Raw genomic sequence first — 21,107 nt, 5'->3', positions numbered from 1 at the left:
TAGCAGGCCTGCCACCAAGGCTGTAATCGGTTCTCATGTGCTCCTATTTATGCTCTCACCCAGCAATTTGCACAGGGCTGTCGAGCTCTCTGCTGGTAATTGACAGGGGAAGGCAATCTGCTTCATGAGAGGAAACATCTCCACGGCTGCTGGATCTGAGCAGGCCATTTCCCATAATGAGGGTGAGGTAAAACAGGATCTCACTAACAGCCGTGGATGTAGCTGGGCCCTCATTACTGCAGGCACGGAGGTGCTGCTTGGGACATAATTAAGAGCTCAAAAGTGTGGCACTGTCCTTCCTACACTGCTGCCCCATAGCAAGATGCTTAGCGGCAAGTGCTCCTGAAGTTTGCTCAAGTCACGATCCAGGCTGCAGGAGGGGCTGCTCCAGCAAAGGGAAAGCTCCTTGTCTTCTTTCTTAAGGCAGCTCATGAAGAGGAATTTCAGCCTTAGCATTGGAAAGCAATGCCAGTGTCAATGGCTTGTGCCATCCCCAGCTGGAGCAGCAGCTTGGACGTGGTGTGGGCAGAATGTTTGCAGGTGGGTGTGCATCCAAACACAAATGGGGGCTGGGGAGGCAGGGAATGTGAAGGGGAGAGTCCCCAGAGCATCTCAGCAGGGATGCAGAGCTGGGTTCGAGGCACTGATGATGCTGCAGGAAGAAGCCTGAGTTTCTGAGTTTCTTCACACGTATTTATTTGCCAGCAGAGACTGTACAAATCCCATGCATAATTCAGCCACTGCCATACAAATCATCCCACCAGCAAAAGCTTTTTCAGAAAGCACGATTTGATTGCAACAAACTTTGACCTAAATGTGCTGCAGCCCCGTATGACAGGTTTTAAACTTTTGCCGTCACTTCCTTCCGAGAGGCAGAGTGAATCTAGGTCAGCCCCCCTTGTTTGTTTGTAATGAGGCTAATTCTGATTTCATTCATGTTGCATCCTCGAGTTTGAGATGGGGGGAAAAATGGGATATTCGAAAAGGCAAGTCAGCCTCAAAGTCATTCTTAAATCTCATTGTGGAGCAAAGGAAGCGGCTTGATGTTGCATTGTAAGGCAACATTGATGGTGCCATTTACTATTCAGGGTGCAAAAGGCAGACAGAGTTTTCCTTCTTTCCCTTTTTATTTCGATTGCAGCGCTAAGCTGGGCTGAATGAGCGGGCCTGTGCCGGGTTTCTGGCGGTGATTAGCAGCCAGGGCTGCTCTGGCCGGCGGGTTGTGTGCGCTGCTCGCTGCTGCCGCCGGGGACAAAGGGGGAGGCGGCTGAACACGAGGTTCCCTGTTCGTCTGGAGCTCCTGGGCAAGCTCCACAGCATAAACAGAGCCGCTGGTTTGTTGATCTGCTCCAGGATGGCAGCTCAGGGCAAGCTGCTGCATTCATCTGTTTGCTGCTGAAGCTGCCAGTGCTGCTTTTCCCAGGACTGGGATTCCCTTAGCCGTGCACAGAACAGCTGTGCTGCCTCTCTGTACCACAGAAAAGTTTGGGAGAGAGAAACAGCTCCTGAATATGTTTGGCTAAAGAATTGCAGGTGGGCAATAGTGATTCCCCCTGCATATCGTGATTCTGCCTCCTGGCCACGAGCTGGATTTAAGGGCAGAATTGAGATAAGGGGTAGGGGGTGGAAAGTGTTTGCCCTTATTTTTATGCTAATAGTCATGATGCGTGGCATAAAATGACTTATTTTAGCCGTGTTTGTGGGCTCAGTGAGTCTTAGACTGCACTGAGGAATGAACCTCCACTGTCTGGGAGGTCTAGATCAGAATCTTAAGCAAATAAACCAGACTGTACTGGAAAGGCATGTGCTGAAGCTGTGCACTGGCTGAGCGCTGCATCCTTGTGGCATTCAACACCTGTGGGCTGCTGCTATCAATATGGGAGGCAGCAGAGACCTCTACACTCTCACCCAGTCTGTTCAGGGGTGGAGGAAACCTGCTCTGCCCATCACCAGGAGCAGCCTAAAGAGTGCAGGGGCTGAAGAGTGTGGAAATAGTCCATGTGGCAAAGGATTTATCAGCCTTATTTCTGCTTCTGCTTAGTGTGTCTCCCAAAGGCCATTGCTTGAGTCAAAATGCCCATGTGTTGAGAAACTACAACTTTCATTTGTTTTTGTTAGAAATAAATACAGGTACTTGGCTAGGCTGTGTGGTGGGAGAAGAGGGTTCAGCTTCATTCAGCATCTTTGCCCTGCGTGTGTGGGTCTGGGGAACAGAGCAGGTGTTTGGTGGGACACGGGCAAGGGAGACAACTGAGTGTTACTGCTTGGGGAGCTCAGTGTCAGGAGTGACTATAAAACTGCCCTTGCAGCTCACTGGGAGTTATTTTCAGTGAGGAAACCACTAACCTGCCCCATGGTCCTGGTGGTCCCTGGGGTCCTGGTACTGCTTTTGCAAGGAGGGAGTTCCACATCAAAGATGGCTTGCCTGCACCCTGTCTGCAACTGAGACAGGCAGTGTGGAAATTGAGACTCTGATTTTGTATCTCTCTCTTTTCTTTTCATGTCTTATCCCTCCTTTGAAGTGGGATACCAAGATACCTTTGAATGAGCTCATGTTGGAATTCTGAAATTTCCAATCTGAAATTTCCTGATTCAGTGCTAACCTACCTGTTCCAGCCTGTGCTCAGGGGGCCACTAATCATCATGAGGTGTTCCCCAGTTCTGGCTAAAGGGAATGGGTATGTCACTGTCACTAAGCATGCTTAGTCAAAACAGCAAGAAAAATTGGCCTTAAATATGCCAAATTCAGTATAGTAGTATTTGTAGAGAACAGCTATTATCTTTGTATATTTGACAAAAGTTAATTGTCTCTGTGACAGTCAGGGTAGTAGTCAGCCTGTCCCTGTAAAGGAGGGGAAAAAAATTCTTCATTTATAAGCGATTCATTAAGTAGCATTAAAGCTGTCTCTGAAGACAAAATAATCTTTTTAAAGAGGACTCAAGGTAGCGAGAAGGAAGATTAATGCCTCAGCTATTTTTCAATTATGTAAGCTTCCATTTATTGCAGTATACCTGGATTAACTCTTACTAAGCTGTGTGGCCTGGTAGGCAGGGGTGTGAAATGGGGATGTTTTGTGCCACTGGACGTGCTCAGTGAGGGGTGAGAGATGCTCTGCACAGGGCTGCTGTGATGGGCATGGCAGGAGGGTGCCAGGCACTGCCCCTCTCAGCCTCCCTGTCAGCAAAGCTCTGACAATTTTGCACAAGGAGTGTGCATTTATGGTGCTGGAATATTTTGCACTGATTACATTCTACTTGGTCTTCCTGTCTGCATGCATGTACCTACTCTCTCTGGTGTAGTTCAGGCACTGAAGGGTTCTGGTTTCTGGTACTAATTCAGGTGTCTTCTCCTGTGATCATGTTCATGATCCTTTCAAATGAGCCTAAATTCTTCTAACACACTGGGGATCCTCTTATTTCAGCGTGATTTATGTCAGCAGTTCTGGTAAAGTGTAATTAAAAGGATCTCATTGATACCGCTACCTTAATTTTTTTCCCTTGCCACTGCTTGCCTTGTCTTAATTGAAGCAGTGAAGAGTCCATTTAGCAGCAAGGGGGGAGGAAACAGCCTGAAGATCATTCATCTAAATCACTCCAGCGATGAAAACAGTTGCTCACTACATCTATCATAATTTCTTCTAAGTTTCTTATGGAAGATTAGTTGCTGCAGCTATGCAGATGCACACATGCCTGGTGGAGCTCTGCAGACCTGCCTGTCCAGGGCAGTCACCCCAGGCTGTGGAAAAAAAGCTGCTTTTTGCAGGTATAAATTACACACCAAAAAAAGTGTCCAGATTAAAAGCCCTTTTAATGTTTTTCCAGTTGCATTTGTTTAATGAAATGTTACACCCCCTTTACCTTGCACTGCTCTGTGAACAAGGTTTTTTTAAGTCTGAGGCCAAAATCTTTTTTGGGTAGCTTTGGTGCTCTTGCCAAGACACGTTTATGTAAAGTTCAGGTCCTTTGAAGTCACATCCTTGTTCTCCACAGCTGAAATACTCCTGAGAGCATCTTATACATGGTGCAAAACCGACAGAGAAGAATGAAGGTGAAAGAGACTGAAAGGATATGTCCATGAGACTTCACCTTACTCCTGTCTGCAGGTAAGACAGGAGAACAGAGCAGCTGAAAGTCCATGAACAAAATTATTTGATTTACACGGAGAAAATATTTTCAAAACTATGCAGAATTCAGTGCAGAATGTCAAAAGGAAGCCAAAAGAAGCTACATATCAAGGCAAAATGCTGTCTTTAACAACTCAAGGATTTTGATAGCTCTGACCCTGGGCCACCAGGCCAGGGCAGACCCTGTTTGCTGCTGGTCTCTGCTGGCAGGGAATGAGCCACCAAAGGCTTTGCTTTTTGCTCTGTTATTGACTCACTCGACCGGGCAGCAATAAAACCCCCATGGTGGGTTGTGACACAAGCTTAATGTTTGCTTGGACACTTTGACCTGCACACAGAGGGGAGGCTTTGGGCAGGAGCAGGAGGTGGTGCTGGACAGCCTGAGCATGGTCCTGCCCTCTGTCCTGCCCATGGCTGGTGCTGAGCACCTCTGCTGTGAACACAGGCTGAGAGAGCTGGGCTGTTCAACCTGGAGAAGAGAAAGTTTCAGGGACACCTTATAGCACCTTCCAGTCCCTAAAGGGGCTACAAGAGAGCTGGAGAAGGACTTTAGACAAGGGCAGGGAATGGCTTTAAACGGACGGAGGGTGGGTTTAGATTAGATATAGGAAAGAAATTTTTGACTGTTGGGGATGATGAGGCACAGGTTGCCCAGAGCAGCTGTGAATGCCCCATCACTTGAAATGTTCCAGGCCAAGCTGGATGGAGCTCTGAGCATCCTGGTGCTCCTGAAGGTGTCCCTGCTCAGGGCATGGGGAATTGGAACTGAATGATCTTGAAGGTCCTTTCCAACTCAAACCATTCCATGCTTCTATAGTATCCCTATTTTCTCTTTTCTGATTTTGTTTTCTAAACAAAGCTGAGAGCTCATGTGGTTGTGGTATTGCAGCCACAGCCTGACCACAATGGTTTGGTGTCCTCTTGCTCATGGTGGTGTGGAACAAAGCACAGAAAGTGCCTGGAAGCCCCAGCCATGGGGCTGGACGTTGGGAACTGGGTATTCTGGCTATGGGAGCTGGGCATCCCGATTGAGAGAGCTGGATATCCCGGCTACGGGAGCTGGGTATCCCGGCTGAGAAGCCGCTGAGTGAGGGGGCTGCTGAGTTTAAATTACTGCTGGGGATTCTGCAGTGCACACGTTACAATCGGTTAAAAGTACTAAACCGAAAATGAATGGTCTTATTCTGGCGTAATTGGTTGAAAAATTCCCTGTGGGGATGGGTTTGCCTGAGGGGTGGCTGGCTGGGAGCGGAGCCGCGGGGCGATGGGAAGCAAAGGCACCGAGAAAGGCTTCAGCGACTCGAGGTGCGAAACTTCGCCGCGTATTCTCTCCCTGCCGGCACCTGTGCCCGAGGGCGGAGACGGGAGAGCGTCCCGGCGACAGCGGAGGAGGGCGGGGTGCGGGTCCCGCGGGGAGGACGGGCGGGGTGCGGGTCCCGGCGGGGCTGCGGGTCCCGCGGGGAGGGCGGGCGGGGCTGTGGGCCCGGCGGGGCTGCGGGTCCCGCGGGGAGGGCGGGCGGGGCTGTGGGCCCGGCGGGGTGCGGGTCCCGCGGGGAGGGCGGGCGGGGCTGTGGGCCCGGCGGGGTGCGGGTCCCGGCGTAGCCGCGGGCGGGCGGGCGGGGCTGTGGGCCCGGCGGGGCTGCGGGCCCGGCGGCTCCGAGCGGGGACCCCCGCCCGCCCCCGCCCCGCGCCGCCCGCCGCCGCCGCGCGGTGGCGCCATCGGCCCGGAGAGCGCCTCAGTGCCCCCGGCGCGCGCCGGGCACCCCCGCCCGGCCCCCCCGCTCCGCCCCGGGCAGGGCGGCGGCACCGCCGGGGAGGGGGCGGCGGGCTCGCCCCGGGACGGGCCGGGCCGGGCCGGGCCCGGGGGTGAGAGCTGCCGTCGGGGCGGGAGGAGGAGGAGGGGCCCCGGCGGCGGTGGGCAGAGGCGCGCATGGAGCGGCCGGGGAGCAACGGCAGCTGCCCAGGCTGCCGGCTGGAGGGGGGCCCGGCGGCGGGAGCCGCCACCGGCCTGGCGGCCGTGCTCATCTTCACCATCGTGGTGGACGTGCTGGGCAACGCGCTGGTCATCCTGTCTGTGCTGCGGAACAAGAAGCTCCGCAACGCCGGTGAGCGCGAGGCGGGCGCGGGGCGGGCGCGAGGGGCGGGCGGAGCGGAGCGGCCCCAGCGGAGCGGAGCGGCCCCGCTCCTCACCGCACCGCACCGCGCCCCGGGCTCCGCCGGCCCGGCCCCGCACGGCCCCGCTGCTGGCGGGACAGGAGCCCGCTGGCGGCGGCGAGAGCAGAACGGCACCGGGGCCGTGAGGGCACCTCCGCTGGGGAGCCCCGGGCCGGTCTGCCCCGGCCGAGGGCTCCGAGCTGCCGCTGAGCCGCAGCAGTGCCCGCCCGTCGCTTCCCTCCGGTGGCCGGGCTGCCGCGGGGCTCCCGGCTCGCTCTCTGCCCGTCCCGTCCCGCTGCTGCTGCTGTCCTCCGACTTGTCGAAACTTTTATCCCCCAGAGGCAGCTGCAGACGGAGGAGCCAGCTCAGGTAAAACCCACGTCCCTTCAGCGAGCCGCGCTGGGAGAAGCGGGGCAGAGGTGCAGGTGAGGACGACTCCGAGTGCCGCGTCAGGTGCTGAGCAGGAGAGCTCGGGTTTTTAAGACAAGACCATTTCAACGTTGAACACTTGCTTTTGTGTTCCAGCCTTTCAGTGTTTTAGTATTTTTATTGCAAACCTGCTGTGCTGAAAGCACAGTGAAGAATTTACGTCTTTTTTCCACGGGTAACTTGGAAGTCTGCCTTGTAGCCTTATGTATTGACTTCCCTAATGAATTCATCTAGGAAAATTGTTAAACTGATACTATTCAGTATTTTCAAGAAAGCTGTATTATTTGAGGATGTAAATTTCTTTCTTTCAAAGTCTTGTTATTTTAGCAAAGAAATACTGGATATCTGTATTAACAGAGAACTTATCCTGGATATAAGTTGCTCTGTAAGGAGTTTGAAGTAGTCTGTGTAGTGCTGCTTATATTGAACCGTAGAGTATGTTTTACTGAGAGCTATATCACTGTCTGCTTTTATAGAGAGAGACATAAAATGACCTTCAGTTTTATAGCTTGTAAAGTGGCTTTAATGAAATATCTGTGGTGTTTACGATGTGCAAGTTGCAAGTATTTTGAGATGCTGATGTCTCACTGTCCCTCTCAGTCTCCTGTAAATAAGCAGTAACTCAGCAAGGTTCAGTAAAAGTACCGGATAGATAAGGCTGAGAGGACAATTTCACTCCAGTGCCTCTAGCATTTGATTGATTTATTAATGAAAGAAAGCACAGAAATGGCCATTGGCTTGGGCAGGCACTGAATGCAGTGACCCTGAATAGTGAGTTGCTTTTTAACTGGTACATAAAACGCTGCCCATAGCTACACAGACAGGCTGTGCTGGGTTTATGAGAAACTGCAGTGTAGCTGGAAAAGCTCTTCTCTTCAGCTTTGCTTTAAAATGTGGGTGCTGCAAGCCAGTAATCGGTGGTTCTGGGGAAGAAAAGCACCCTGCCCTTCTCCCAAGATAACTAGCTGTTTGTGTTATCTGGCTGCCAGCAGATTTGAAGCTATTAACAGCTTTTATTACTTTTCGATTTCTTGATCACTTGAATGCATTTCATGTTTTGAGACTTCCTCCACTGTGAGTAGGGTTAAAGCTCCCGTGAAAGTGAAAAAGAACAGCTTTGTGTTGAAGTGATCACGGAGATATTTTCCAGATCTTAGTCCTTGTCAGTAGCCTGTTGTCCGCTCTCTGTACGAGCTGTCGGCGTGTAGGAATAAAGTCAACACAAGTGCAAACAGTGCTAACCTTCCTGATCTGAGGGGACGTGGCTCTTGTTGCAGACAGAACGTGAGTGTGACTAGTGGGGAATTCAGTGTGACAGACTTTGAAGCTGTGGCAAGTCCCAAGACCCGTCCTGTTTTGTTCACCTGAGCACTGTTCCTGCTTCAGTCACAGCCTAAACTGGGAATTCCTGTGCTAAATCGCAAAGGGGTTCAGCAGCAGGGGGTGAGGTGGTCAGGCCAGTGGTGGTGGTGATTCAGTAAAGTAAAATGTCTAACCTGCATCTGAGTGTTGTCATCTTGTGTTGCTAAAAAGATCATATGTGCTTAGGGTATTCAGGCAGTCCTGCATATCTCTGTGTTGGGATGTAAGCAGTCTGCCAGCCTCCCTGGATGCAGGACAAAAAGTCAGGGATCTCAGCTCAGTTCATGCTCCTCCTGACATGTGAGCAGCCACGTGAATGAGAGGGGCTCATCTGGAGCCCAGCAGCCAGATTGAAGTCTTTTGGACAAAGAGTTTATCTGCTCATGTGCGAATACAGCCTAAGCCAGTTCAATAAATGAAAAGGGCACCTGTGATGGCTGTGTCAGCTCCTGCCAAATCCTGGAAGGACCAAGTCTTCTGTTTCTGGAGCAAGCTCATGCAAGGTCATCCACTGGAGCTAAAACTGTATTGTCAGGATAAGCTGGGTTCAGGCTGGGATGTGTAACTGGCGCTGCTTCAGGAGCTGTGGTGGGTGTCACTCTTGTGAGGTGGGGTTTTTGGTCTGTTACCCTGGATGCTTTTGAAGAACTTATCCCTTGTCACTTCAGCACTGCCCACAGCTGCAATGGCACATAGCCACAGGAGTGTGACTGTTGGGCAGCACCTCACATCAGCATTTGCCTGGAACTGAACAAAGAGAAGGAGGTGAGTGGTGCCTGTGGGCAGAAGAAACTGGGATTCACTGAAAGCCCCAGGTGTGCTCTGTGGTAGACAGCTCACATCCACAGCTGGCTCTTCAGTCAGTCATGCTGGGCAATGTCTGGTGTTGGGCTCTCCTACATCCAGGGTTACCTGGACACTTGGAGATATTTGTGTGGTCCGAGAGGTTCAAAAAAGCTCCAGGCTTTGGTCTGTATGTCCACAGTGCAGGGCAGTGACATGATTGAGGGTGAAGGGTGTGAGGAATAACCCTGCTCCTCTCACAGGAAAGATGTCTCTATGTTTCTATGGGAGGGGTGAAGTTTTTTGGCAGCTGAAAACTTTGACAAACCTGATCAGCCTTCTATTGCTCTGGACACTGGGGGCGTTGGGAAGAACTTGCTCTTTCCAGAGAAATCACACTGCTTGTCTTTCCATCTGGGAAGGTGTAAGGTAAGTTGATGTGCCCCGTGTTGTTACTGGGAGGTGCCCAGAGTGCTGAGCACAGATTGGGACCCAAGTAACAAACAATGGTAGTGAGCTGTGTACAATGGGGCATGTGCGGGATCAGGACCCGCCGAGGGCTGCTGGCATGGCTGAGTTTACAGCTTTCCATTCTGCCTCTGGCCAGCTTTACAAGTGTGAAAATCAGCTCTAAAACCAGCCAATATTTTTCAATGAGCTAGCCTGCTCCCTAGGCAGAGGCTCTGGCAATACCCTCCTCTAGTTCTTCTGAACTCGCTGCAAACTCAGGCACAGAGCCCAAACATGCATTCCCTGGAAACCCATGTCTCCCAGCAGTGCTGCCTGGAGCGTTGTGTGCAGAGAGCAATTTCTGCTGCCTCACAGGCCCTTTTTGCTCTTGGGAATGTCATTTCTAGGGATCCAAACCCTCTCTAGGGGCAGGCAGAGCAGGTACAACTCTAATGAGGTCACTGGCTTTTAATCCTTTGGATATACACTATACAGGGCTGTTTGCATAGCGAGGGGATTTTGTTCTTGAACTGTCACCCCAGCCAAAGTCGGGCGTCACATACAAATCTGGATGTATTATGTCAACAGTTACCTTTGTCAGCCAAATGCAAACTCTCAGAAGAAATCCTAGATCTGTTTGACAAGCTCTGCAGCCAGAAAACTGTGTTGACTAACAGGAGTTGTGTTTCCATCCCTGAGCACGGGCAGGGTGACCAGCCTGCACTGCCCGGGTCAGCCGTTTGCCCTCTGGAAACGCTGGCACTGGGCTAAGTTTTTGTTTGCTTGAGCAGGGCTTTTTATTTATTATCCCAAGACCTCTGGAACTTCCTGGCTGGCCTGGGACAGGCTTCTGGTTTGTTTTTTTTTTTTGAAGTCAATGTTAGGAATTTGGGTGAGCTCCTTCATAGGCTCTGAGTCCAGGTTTTCTCGTTACAGATGTGAGGATGGTTGGCAGATGGTGCTGGGGATCTTCCCAACTTGCTTCTCAGAGAATTTTGTTATAGCTGAGATTTAAGTCATCCTTATTTGCAAAGATAAAACGTAATACTTGTACTTTCTGTATCATCTATATCAGGATACTTTCACTGTACTTTTTTAGCATCAAGCCTAATGTATTGATAGATTGTTGCTTTTTTCCTGATAGAACTATTGCCTCTGTTTTTTTAATATCCTTTAGCTTTCTTTATAAAATGTGTTGAATTATATAAAATTGGCTCTAATTTTATAGTAGATTTAAATTTTTTACTTTTTTTAAATTTGGCTCTTGTCTTAATTTCTATTTTAAACCAAATATTTTCTAAAAAATATACTGTTGCTTTTCTTGGTGGGAAAGAGGGCTCTACTAAGGCATCTTTAAACATCCTTCAATAAGTATTGTCACACTTACTTATATTTAGATGTTTTCTCTCAGTTATTTTTGTGTCTGGTTCTTTTTAGTTTTGTGAAACTGACCTTTAGGAGATGTTGTTTTGGACCATGTTCTGTTTCCTTACCTCAAATGTAGTTGGGAACTGTGATTGGTTTTCTTCCAGCTACTGCAGGATTTCCTTGTCCTAGAAAGCTATCTATTATATGTAGGTGTTGAGATTTATTTTTTTTTAATTTTTTTTAGCACCACAAACCCTCCAGCATCTGCCATAAGCCTGAAATTCCATCTCTTCTTGCTGTACACTGTGGGTAGATGCTTCAGGAGCTGCTCATCTGTTGCACTGATTCACTTGTCTACAGCAAACTCCTACCAGTGCTGCTGGTGCACCCAGCCCATGGCCCTGAAGTGAGGGGGCCCTGCTGCAGGTGGCTGGGCTTTCTGGGGGGCTCTGCAGAGGGGAGCAGCCTGTGTGTTGGTTAAACTGTCACAAGGTTGCTGGCACTCCCTCTGCTGTGGAAGGGTGGCACCCAGCGCCCCTTGCCCTTCAGCAGGGATGGCACCTGTGGCATCGGAGGGGTGAGCTGCTGGCAGATGTCTCTGCTCCAGAGGGGCGCTGTCCATGCCAGGGGTTGTTCTTGGCTTTGTTACTGATGCACCAAGAGCTCGGTGGTGAGTTTGCCATCTCGAGCTGACTCCCCCTGTGCCCCAGCCATGGGAGTGGTACCTGCAGCACTGGGGCTGCAGAGGAGCCTGGCTGGGGCTGGGGCTCAGCACAGCGAGGGCCTGGGCTGCAGGGCTGCTGCAGAGAAGTGTTGAGAGTGGTCTCTTGGGGGTATGGTGGGCTCTGGGAGCAAGAGGGCAGGGGGGGATGGATCTGTCCCTCTGCTGCAGCCCTCTGCATTGCAGTGGGTGCTGGAATGGGGCTGCTGGCTGTGGCAGGGAGGTGGGAGAAGCAGGAGTGACAGTGGGATGAAACCTGTGGGAAAATCAATTTGGATTGAGGTGAAGTGTGAACTTTGAGTGTAATAGGTGTAATAAAGTAGAGAACAGTGTTGACCTGTCTTTTCCTAGAAGATGTCTTGCACAGTGAGACACAGAGACAGGGCATTTGTTTGGGCTGTGTTGGAGCCACAGGCACAGCCCCATGGCCAGACTGATTTGGAGAGGTCTCTGATGGCATCACCTTCATCTGCTCCTGCATTGGTGAGCGTTCAGGCTGCGTTCCCATCCAGGCCCTGGCACATCCCTCCTTCCAGCAGTGCTGCTCTGGGCTCCTCCTGGGCCGTGTCCAGAGTGCCAAGGAGGGGGCTCAGCCCCTGCCCTGTCTTGCTCCAAGTGGCATTTGTGCTCCCATGCTGTGCTGCTCCCATGCTGTGTTCCCAGGGCTCCAGAGGAAGCAGCAGCTCACTCAGCCATGAGCAGCTCCTAAGTTGCTTTGTAGCACAGTAGCTTCAGAAATATTTCTAAATTGGTCCTTCATGTAGCTCCTTTGGGGTTCCCAAGGGGATTCCATCCCATCAACTCTGTGAGGTCAAAGCTTCCAATATTTGGGTTTGGTTTTTTTTTTCTTTTCTATTTTTTTTTTCCAGGGAAAAAAGTCTTTATGTAGATGTGAGTATTTTTAGGAACACTGGATCTCAGGAGCCCCTTTGTGAAACTCTGTGTAACTCCCAGCAGAAATTTTTGGTCCTCCCACTCCAAACTCGGGGTTGGAGCAGGACTTGAACACAGCACTGTAAATCATGGATGTGTGGCTGGGGAGTGGAGCTGAAGCACTGTTAGTCATTCAGTAAGTCAGCAGTGCTCAGCATGCACTTCAGGTGTACCAGTGGTTTGGGAGCCAGATGGTATGTGGTCAAGTGATAAATACATGATTCGAGAGGAATTGTCATGGTTTGATGCTGGCCCAGTGCCAGGCACCCACGAGAGTCTTTTGCTCACCCTCCCCTGCTACAGCTGGGCAGTGGAGAGGGGGAAAAATAATTGACAAACATTTCGTGAGTGACATAAGGACCAGGAAAAACACTTAAAGGACAAAACAGGCTCAATTTATGGTTGCAAAATGAATTTATTACTGACAAGATCAGAGGAGGATAATGAGAAGTAAAACAAACCCCTAAAACACTGCTTCCCCCCAGCCCCTGGCTCCTTCTGACTGACAGGGCAGGGAGACAGGGCTCGGGGGTTTGTTCAGCTCATCATTGAGATTTTCTGCTGCTGCTCAGGGAGAGGACCCCTTCCCCTGTGAGACTGTGGGGTCACTCCCACGGGAGACAGTTCTCCTTGAACTTCTCCAGAGTGGGTCCACTTTCATGAGCAGCAGCCGCACCACACCTGCTGCAACATGAACTCCCCTATGGGCAGCAGCCCTCCCAAAACTGCTGTGATGTGGCTCTCTCTTCCCATGGGGTGCAGCCCTCCAAGGACAGACTGCTCCAGCCTGGAAGAAGGGTCCCTCTTTCTCCATCAGGTCTTCCACTGGATCACAGCCTCCTCCAGGCATCCACCTGCTCTGGTGTGGGCACCTTCCCCTATGGGCTGTGGGTGGGTCTCTGCATCCCCTGTGGATCCCCAGTGGCTGTGGGTGGATCTCTGCATCCCCTGTGGATCCCCACAGGCTGTGGGTGGATCTCTGCATCCATCTCTGCATCCCCTGTGGATCCCCACAGGCTGTGGGTGGGTCTCTGCATCCGTCTCTGCATCCCCTGGGATCCCCACAGGCTGTGGGTGGATCTCTGCATCCATCTCTGCATCCCCTGTGGATCCCCACAGGCTGTGGGTGGATCTCTGCATCTGTCTCTGCATCCCCACAGGCTGTGGGTGGGTCTCTGCATCCCCCTGGATCCCCACAGGCTGTGGGTGGGTCTCTGCATCCCCCTGGATCCCCACAGGCTGTGGGGGAGTCTCTGCATCCCCCTGGATCCCCACAGGCTGTGGGGGAGTCTCTGCATCCCCTGGATCCCCACAGGCTGTGGGTGGATCTCTGCATCCCCTGGATCCCCACAGGCTGTGGGTGGATCTCTGCATCCCCTGGATCCCCACAGGCTGTGGGTGGGTCTCTGCATCCCCTGGATCCCCACAGGCTGTGGGTGGATCTCTGCATCCCCTGGATCCCCACAGGCTGTGGGTGGATCTCTGCATCCCCTGGATCCCCACAGGCTGTGGGTGGGTCTCTGCATCCTCTGGGATCCCCACAGGCTGCAGGGGCTCAGCTGCTTCGCCCTGGTCTCACCATGGCTGCAGAGCAATCTCAGCTCCCATGCCTGGAGCACCTCCTCCCCCTCCTTCTCCACTGACCTTGGTGTCTCCATCTTGTTTTCCCTCACATGTTCTCACCTCCTCCTCTGACTAGAAGCAAAACCTGTGACTTTGTTTTGATTTCATTCTTAAATGTGTCATCACAGAGGCATTACCAGCCTCTCTCATTGGCTCAGTTTTGGCCAGCAGCCTGTCCATCTTCAGAGCCATCAGAGTTTGGCTCTGCTGGACATGGTGGAAGCTTCCAGGAGCTTTTCACAGGAGCCATCTTTGTGACTCCCCTGCTACCAAAAACCAGGCTGTGCAAAACCAATGCACCAATGAATCAGGTTTCCACTAGGAACAGTAATTCTGGCATTTCTGAACTGAAGATTATTTGCCTTTGCAGTGTTTGACAAAAGTTCTGTTACACATGGGTAACAGGTTGAAATTAGTTGAAACAAAACTCCTATTATTAGGCAGATCTGTGCAGATTTGTGTCTTGTATCGTGTCAAATAACACCCTGCCTCCCCAGCTGGCCACCCTATGGACAAGAGATCAACCCGTGTTCAGCACACTGTTGAGCTCCTGTTCTCCCTTTCTTAATCCCTCCTAGCCCTGTGCCCTTCCCTGTCTCTACCAAAGGCTCTTCTTTTCAGCCCCAAAGAGCATTGCTGCCCAAGGACTTGATGTTCCTAAAAAATCTCAAGAGCCAAGTACTGGCGTAGATAATGGTAAATAATTAATTACCTTGCAGACAGTCCTTCAATATGAGCTGGAACATCTTTCAGGAAAAGGGAAGGTGGGCATATGTGCTCAAAGTAACTGTTCCCTGTGATTAATTAAAAGGCTTAGAAGGACAACTGTCATGTCATGCCCTATAAATAAAATGGAAATTATTTCAGAGATGGGTTTTGTATACTTTTATCTTTTTTTTTCATTTTGTTTGCATTTTGTTGTTTGCCTTTTGTTTACTTTTGTCTCTCTGTGCAGGATGTTTAATTCCTTCCAAGTCTGTCCCACAGCAGAGAGCAGGGGTGGAGGAGGACAGGACAGTCCTTAGGAGAAGGCTGTGCCACAATCCCAGGACAGTCTTGTCTGCCGCAGCCCCAGTCTGATGGTACTGCTTTTTCTGGTACTGAGCAGGCACACAGCCTGCAGTTCCCATGGGCTTTATGAGCTGTAACTTAAATGCAGTTTAACATATTTCATCTTACTCTTAGCCTGTTGTGTGGCCTTCAGATCTCAGCTGAGAGTTTTATTTCTGCAGGTACTGCAGTAGAAAATAGATCAAATTGAATCTGAATGGGATGGTAGAAATCCACAGCAGCGTGGCATTTGGATGCATTAGGAAATGGAGCCCTGGCTGTGCTGCCCAGGGAGTGCTGCCTGACAGCCAGGTGGGAGGGAGCAGCCTCCCAGGGTGCCCACAGCATGAGCCAGGATGGGGCACAGGGCTCCTCTGGTGGCCTCGGCTCTGCCCTACTCGTGAGGAGATTCAGAAGGAGCAATTTAGGAAAGGGAGAGATGTTCTCCAGGTGGTCCAGGATTTTCCAGTGACTTGTGCAGAGTTACTAACTTTCTGTCCTGTGTCCCTAAGGGGAGGAGACGCTGTTCCTTTAGGTGACCACTGCAGCTTAGGCTGTCCCTGGACTTGCATACAAACATGGCATAGGAGGGTTTGTGGAGTGAACAGCACATAGAAGGTAAGAGAGAGTAGAAGTCTGGAGTCCTGGTGCCTGGGTATGGATTTGGGCTCTGCTTTTAGGGTAGAACTATGGGAGACTGGGAGATGCTGATCTCTGCTCAGGGGTGGTTCTTCTGCACCCACCCAATCCACCTGCTTCTCCTGCTTTCATCTGCTGGCCAGTCAATGGCAAGAGCCATCCAGATCTCACTGGGTCAGTTCTTTGGCCCTCAGTCCCACCTGCAGGTTGCTGAAATAGCCGTGCCCAGTCCTTTTTAGTGGCTTGCATTGGCAGCACTCAGCTTTGGGGCTTCATGGGCCAATGGAGGGTCCCTGGCTCATAGGGGAGCAGGGTCAGGATCAGCAGGAAGGATCCAGGCTTGATGGGAGCTGTGTTTTTAAGGCACACTGATGGAGGAGGGAGTGTGTGAGGCTTCTGCTGGTGTCCCTGAGGGAGCAGTGAGACAGGGATGGCAGCATGGTGGCACTTCCCTTGTGCTGCTGTCAGTTTTTTTGGCTGGTTTCTAGGAAAATGGATTATACCACATTCAAAATATTCACTACTGGATTTAATAATATTTCAAAAATAACTTAAATGTGTTTCTTTCAGAAGTGGTATTCCATGGAAATCCTTTCTGTTTATCTGCTGGCATTGCCAAGCACGTACTCCAAGGCCAGCATCCACACAAGTCATTGCTTTTTTAAACAGAATGGGAGAACAATAGCCTGTGTCATTAGCCTGGCCCCGAGCTGTCTGAGGACAAGGGCTGTGCATTGTGTCATTCCCTACCTGCAGCTTTTCCCTGAAGTTGTCTGGGTCATATCTCTGTGTTGGCTCTGCCAGAGGTGCCTCAGGGAGCAGAGCCAGGGCTGAATGGCTGGGCAGTCTCCCACTACCACTGCACCTTTCCCAGCTGAGTTTGTTCTTCAGCCTCAGTACCTCTAGAGACAATTCTTCAGTCTCTACATGTCAACGTCCTCCCTCCTCATCTTTGAGGTGCTCTGGAACTTTCTGAAGTGTTTCACTTGTGGAGTGCTGGGAAGGTGGTGATCTCTCAACACTGGCCTGATGGCTTCTTTGCGGAGCTGACATGAGCCAGCCCAAATAACAGCAAACTTCTGTGACTGATTGCCCAGCCAGGTGAAGTTGCCCAGCCTTACAGCACCCCAGGACACTCCTGTGGCTTCTCTGTGTGTTAAGGGAGGAGGTCAGAGCTGAAACTCAGAGTTTGGCCAGTGGTGCTATGAAGATGTGGGCGTGAGGTGCATTAGCTTTACCTCAAGTGTAGCAAACACCCTTTCCAATTCCTGGTACAGAGATTGAAAGAAAGTCATGACAACACAGAATATTCCTGGAAGAGGTTTCCAGTAGCATTTGGAGTAGTCTGGAGTTGCCAAGGTTAGTATTCCTGCTGTTCTCTCAAGCTCCTCTCTCACCTCCACTCTTCTGACTCCAGTGGAAGGCAGATTGTGCTCACACTGGCAGTATCTGTTAATATCTGACTGAAAATATCTGTCTCTACTGAGTGTGGCACCATTAGCTTATTTACAAATGGTCAGTATGATCTCAGCACCTCAATAAAGAGCAGTAGCAAAGATCATGGAATTCACGGATTGGTTTAGATTGAAAGGGATGTTTAAAGGTCATCTGGTCCAGGCCTCCTTCATGGAGCAAGGGCATCTTCAACCAGATCAGGTCACTCAGAGCTCTGTCCAACCTGGCCTTGAATGTTGCAGGAATGGGGCACCTACCACCTCTCTGGGCAGCCCCTACCAGTGGCTCACTATCCTCATCATAAAAATCTTTTTCCTAATATTTAATCCAAATCTACCTTCTTTTAATTTAAACCCATTATCATTTGGTCCTAGTGCAACAACCCTTGGTAAAATGTCTGTCCCCGTCTTTCTTACAGACCTCTTTAGGTACAAGGAAATGCTGTAAAGTCTCTCTGGAACCTTCTCCAGACTGAACACCCCCAAGAATCTCAACCTTTCCTTCATAGGAGAGGTGTTCCAAAATGAGGATGAGTTGAAGAGTTAGCTATCCTCTGCTTTCCACCACTAGTTCTGCCTGTTTTCTTTCTGGCCTTTCCAAAAATATTGGCAGCATCTCTGGAGTTTTCAGTGCTCTGCTTTGCAGGGAGAAATTAAGCTAGAATGAAGTATACTGTGCCTTTATGCAGAAGTATATGTTGTCAAGGCTGAGATTATATCTTGGCTTTTTAAAGGGAACACTAAAAAAGAAAAAAAAATATTTTTCTACTGTACCTAAGATGTGAGCATTAAGTCAGTGGTGAGCTCTGCGATTATGGCTTGTGTTTTAAACAGTCTTTCTACTAACCAAAAGTGATTAGTCAAAATTAATTGGACTGAGTGGAAAGCTTGCTGACAAAACACTTCAAGAGTAGGTGGAGCTGACAGGCACCAAAACGGTCAGACATGACAATGTGGATTGCAAACTCTGCCTCTGCCGTGCTCATCGTGGGAGTTTCTGTAGGGAAGAGAGAAGTGTGGTGTGAGGATTGCAGAAAAACTCAGGTGTGATGGGAGAAGGAGGGGCATGTGGATGGGAACAGGAGGGATACTTGTGGTGGGAGGCTGTGGGTGAATCCCTGCCTTGGAAGAGGCAGTCCTGGCTGCTGAGAGTTAATGCCATGGCCAGCAGTCAGAGCAAGGAGGAGCAGCAGCAGAGCTCTGCTGGCTCTGGCCAGGCACAGGTTTGCAGCTCCTGCACAGGATCCACCTGCACTCCTTGCTGAGATACATTTGGGCCCAGAGCAGACCAGCAAACCCAGCCTGCTGGAAGGTGCCTGACCTCAGGTCGCTCCTCACCCAGGTTAGGAGCATTGTACAGCACATGTACTGGCCTTCAGGCCCTTCAGGGATAGAATTAGACAATGCTTTGTTTTGGAAGGGATTTTAAAGGTCATCTCATTCCAACCCCACTGGCACTGCTGTTACCCTCTTAGGAAAACAGAGAATTTGTAAGACAATGCACTCTTGTTCCTGACAGATGCTGATGAGCCAGTTCCTAATGACCCAAGACCTTGCTGGGGACTCGAGGGGGCCCTGTTTTCAGAGCAGCTGCAGTGAACAAAACATTCCCTGCCTGCTCTAGGCTCTCATGGAAAGGTGAGGCAATGCTGTCTGCCTGCACCTTGCTCTAAGTCCTTCTAAAAAGCAAGTGAGCACAGAGAAGCCAGGAATTGACTTGAGGGAAAACCTAGGTGAGAAAACCAGAGTTTCCCATGCAAGGCAATGAGGAAGTAAAACTGACTTGCCTAATTAAGACAATAGACTAATTAGCTAATGAGAGAAATCTTTCCAGTGTGGATGTACCATTCAAAGCCATTAATTAAAAGTCTTGCTAATCCCAGACTAGGCAAAGCCTTTGATAATAGAGAAGAGGAAGAAGTAGTTAGCACTGTGTCCCTTAGCACACACAAAGCCTTCTCCATGGAGTCTTTAAAATAATAAATTTGCTTTGGAATAAATTATACAGATATGGAAACAGAGGAGTGGGGAAGCAACAAACAGGGCTTACAAGGAGCTAGACTCTTTCAGTCTTGCTGTGGCAGCAGCTGTTCTTCCTTACTGGTATTTTGACTCCAGTTCTCTCATTTGTTATTTCCTTTTTGAGATAAATTTTTCCCAGGAGAGGTTGGATTTCTCCTGATTGATCGTTGCATTACAAAACCAGTTGCTGCTGCTGGGCAGTTTCCATTGCTTTGGCAGACCAGTCTTTTACAGTTTCCTCTTACCTTTAAAAGTGATTCTTTTAATTATTTCTAACAAATCTGTAAAGATACCAGTTTTTCCTCCCATGTGGAATGAAGACAAATGATCAAACTCTGACACCTTTTTCATGGAATATGATCCTGGTTTGTAATCAACTCTTCTATTTTTCTCTTCCCTGTTTTTAAATGAGTTTCAGTTCCTGGTAGTCAACAAAACTGTCCATGGCCTGGCCTGCAAGAGAACTCGAGAGGGACTTTTAGAGGGGGGCTGTAGGGACAGGAGAAGGCAGAAAGGCTTCATGCTGACAGAAGGCTGGTTTGGATGAGATACTAAGACAAAATTCTTCAGTATGAGGATGTAGTGGGATAGAATATAAGAAAATAAAGATAGTGTAGAAAGTAATCTCACCCCTAAGGAGTTGCAGCTGGGCCAATTATCAAAGATTAGGAGCAGGCCTGACTTTAACAGGCCACAGCTGTAACCAGTGAGAAGAAGAGTGCTGTAAAAGAGTGGGGTGGCTGGGTGAGAGGGGAACTGGAGTCACTGGCTGCTTTGTGAAGAGGAATGAGTCAGTGCTCTGAGCAGCTGCCCATGAGAAACGCCAATAAGGTATGGAACTTTTGTGATAGGAGACAACAGTATGGGACCCCTGTGATAAGATGGCAATGAGGATGGTGAGACACTGGCACAGGTTGCCCAGAGAAGCTGTGGATGCCCCATCCCTGGAAGTGTTCAAGGCCAGTTTGGACTTGGCTTGGAGCAAATGGGTCTAGTGGAAGATGTCCCTGCCTGGGGAGTTGTTGTGTCAAGCCCTTGGCCACAAGTTTTCCTTACCTGGGCTAAAATTGTCCCCAAACTGGAATGGGAGGATACAGCATGTCAATGAAGAGGAAGTGCTGAGCAGCCCTCTGTTGAGTTTAACTTTCTGCCATGGACATGTAAGACAATTCATTCTAAAATAGAAAGCTGAACAGTTATTCTGCACTGTGTTGTTCTAGAAAAGCATTTATTTTTTTAAAGAACAGACAGAGAAGCCAATTCCTGCTAAGCATTCATTTTGTATTTGTCCTTTCACTCACCCTTGCTTCTCTAATTCTGCTGAGACTGATCTCTCACCAGGAAATGAGGAAGGCTGGGGAAAGGTGCTGTGTGGGGGGCATCTAAATGCACTTGGTTGCTGACTGCAGGTGGATGAGGATGTCAGCACAGACGAGCATGTGGCAGTGGCTTGCACCTCTTCAGAAACCAGTGGCCCTTTTTGTTCTGAGGGATCTGTTTTAACTCCTGGACTTTCTTGAAAGCAGGGTTCTCAGTGTGTGCTGAATCCTTTTTAAAGTAACTGGGTTGGATTTGAATTAGGAGCCCTCTAAATACTGTGAGGAGCTGGTGGTACAGCTATATTTGTAGTGGCATCCTGGCTGCGATGCCATAGCTCTGAGCTGCCACACCAGCAGGGACTGTAGGGCTTGGGAACAAAGGCATTGGGCACAGTGGGTGTTGTGTCTCTGTAGGGTGTTGAGTGTCTGTCCTGTTCTCCCACTGTGCTGAGAGGTCCTTGGGGGCAGGAGAGAGGGGAAAACAGAGTGGAACCAGGAGAGAGAATGACTCTAGTCATCCTAGAGCTCAAAGTAGAATTGGAAAATCTCCAGGACCACTGAGTCCTACCATTGACCTAACACTGTCAGGTCCATCATTAATCCTGTCCCTAAGTGTCACATCTACACATTTTTTGAACGTTTCCACCAGCCTCCTTATCCTTCTTTGGACACAAAT

At 50.0% G+C, this 21,107-nt stretch overlaps 1 protein-coding gene across 1 annotated transcript in view; it reads left to right on the top strand.

Moving 5' to 3' along the window:
• The first annotated feature begins 6,054 nt into the window (after positions 1–6,054).
• The window catches only part of GPR50 (G protein-coupled receptor 50), a 45,015-nt gene continuing 29,962 nt past the window's right edge, over positions 6,055–21,107 (top strand). Inside the window, exon 1 of the mRNA XM_059483232.1 lies at positions 6,055–6,229. Within this exon, the coding sequence (XP_059339215.1) occupies positions 6,055–6,229 (175 nt within the window). The remainder of the gene's footprint in view (positions 6,230–21,107) is intronic.

Source organism: Ammospiza nelsoni, chromosome 15 (genome assembly GCF_027579445.1).
Source record: "Ammospiza nelsoni isolate bAmmNel1 chromosome 15, bAmmNel1.pri, whole genome shotgun sequence".
Lineage (NCBI taxonomy): Eukaryota > Metazoa > Chordata > Aves > Passeriformes > Passerellidae > Ammospiza > Ammospiza nelsoni.
The sequence above is the reverse complement of the archived record's forward strand: the minus strand, read 5'-3'. Positions and strand labels throughout refer to the sequence as shown.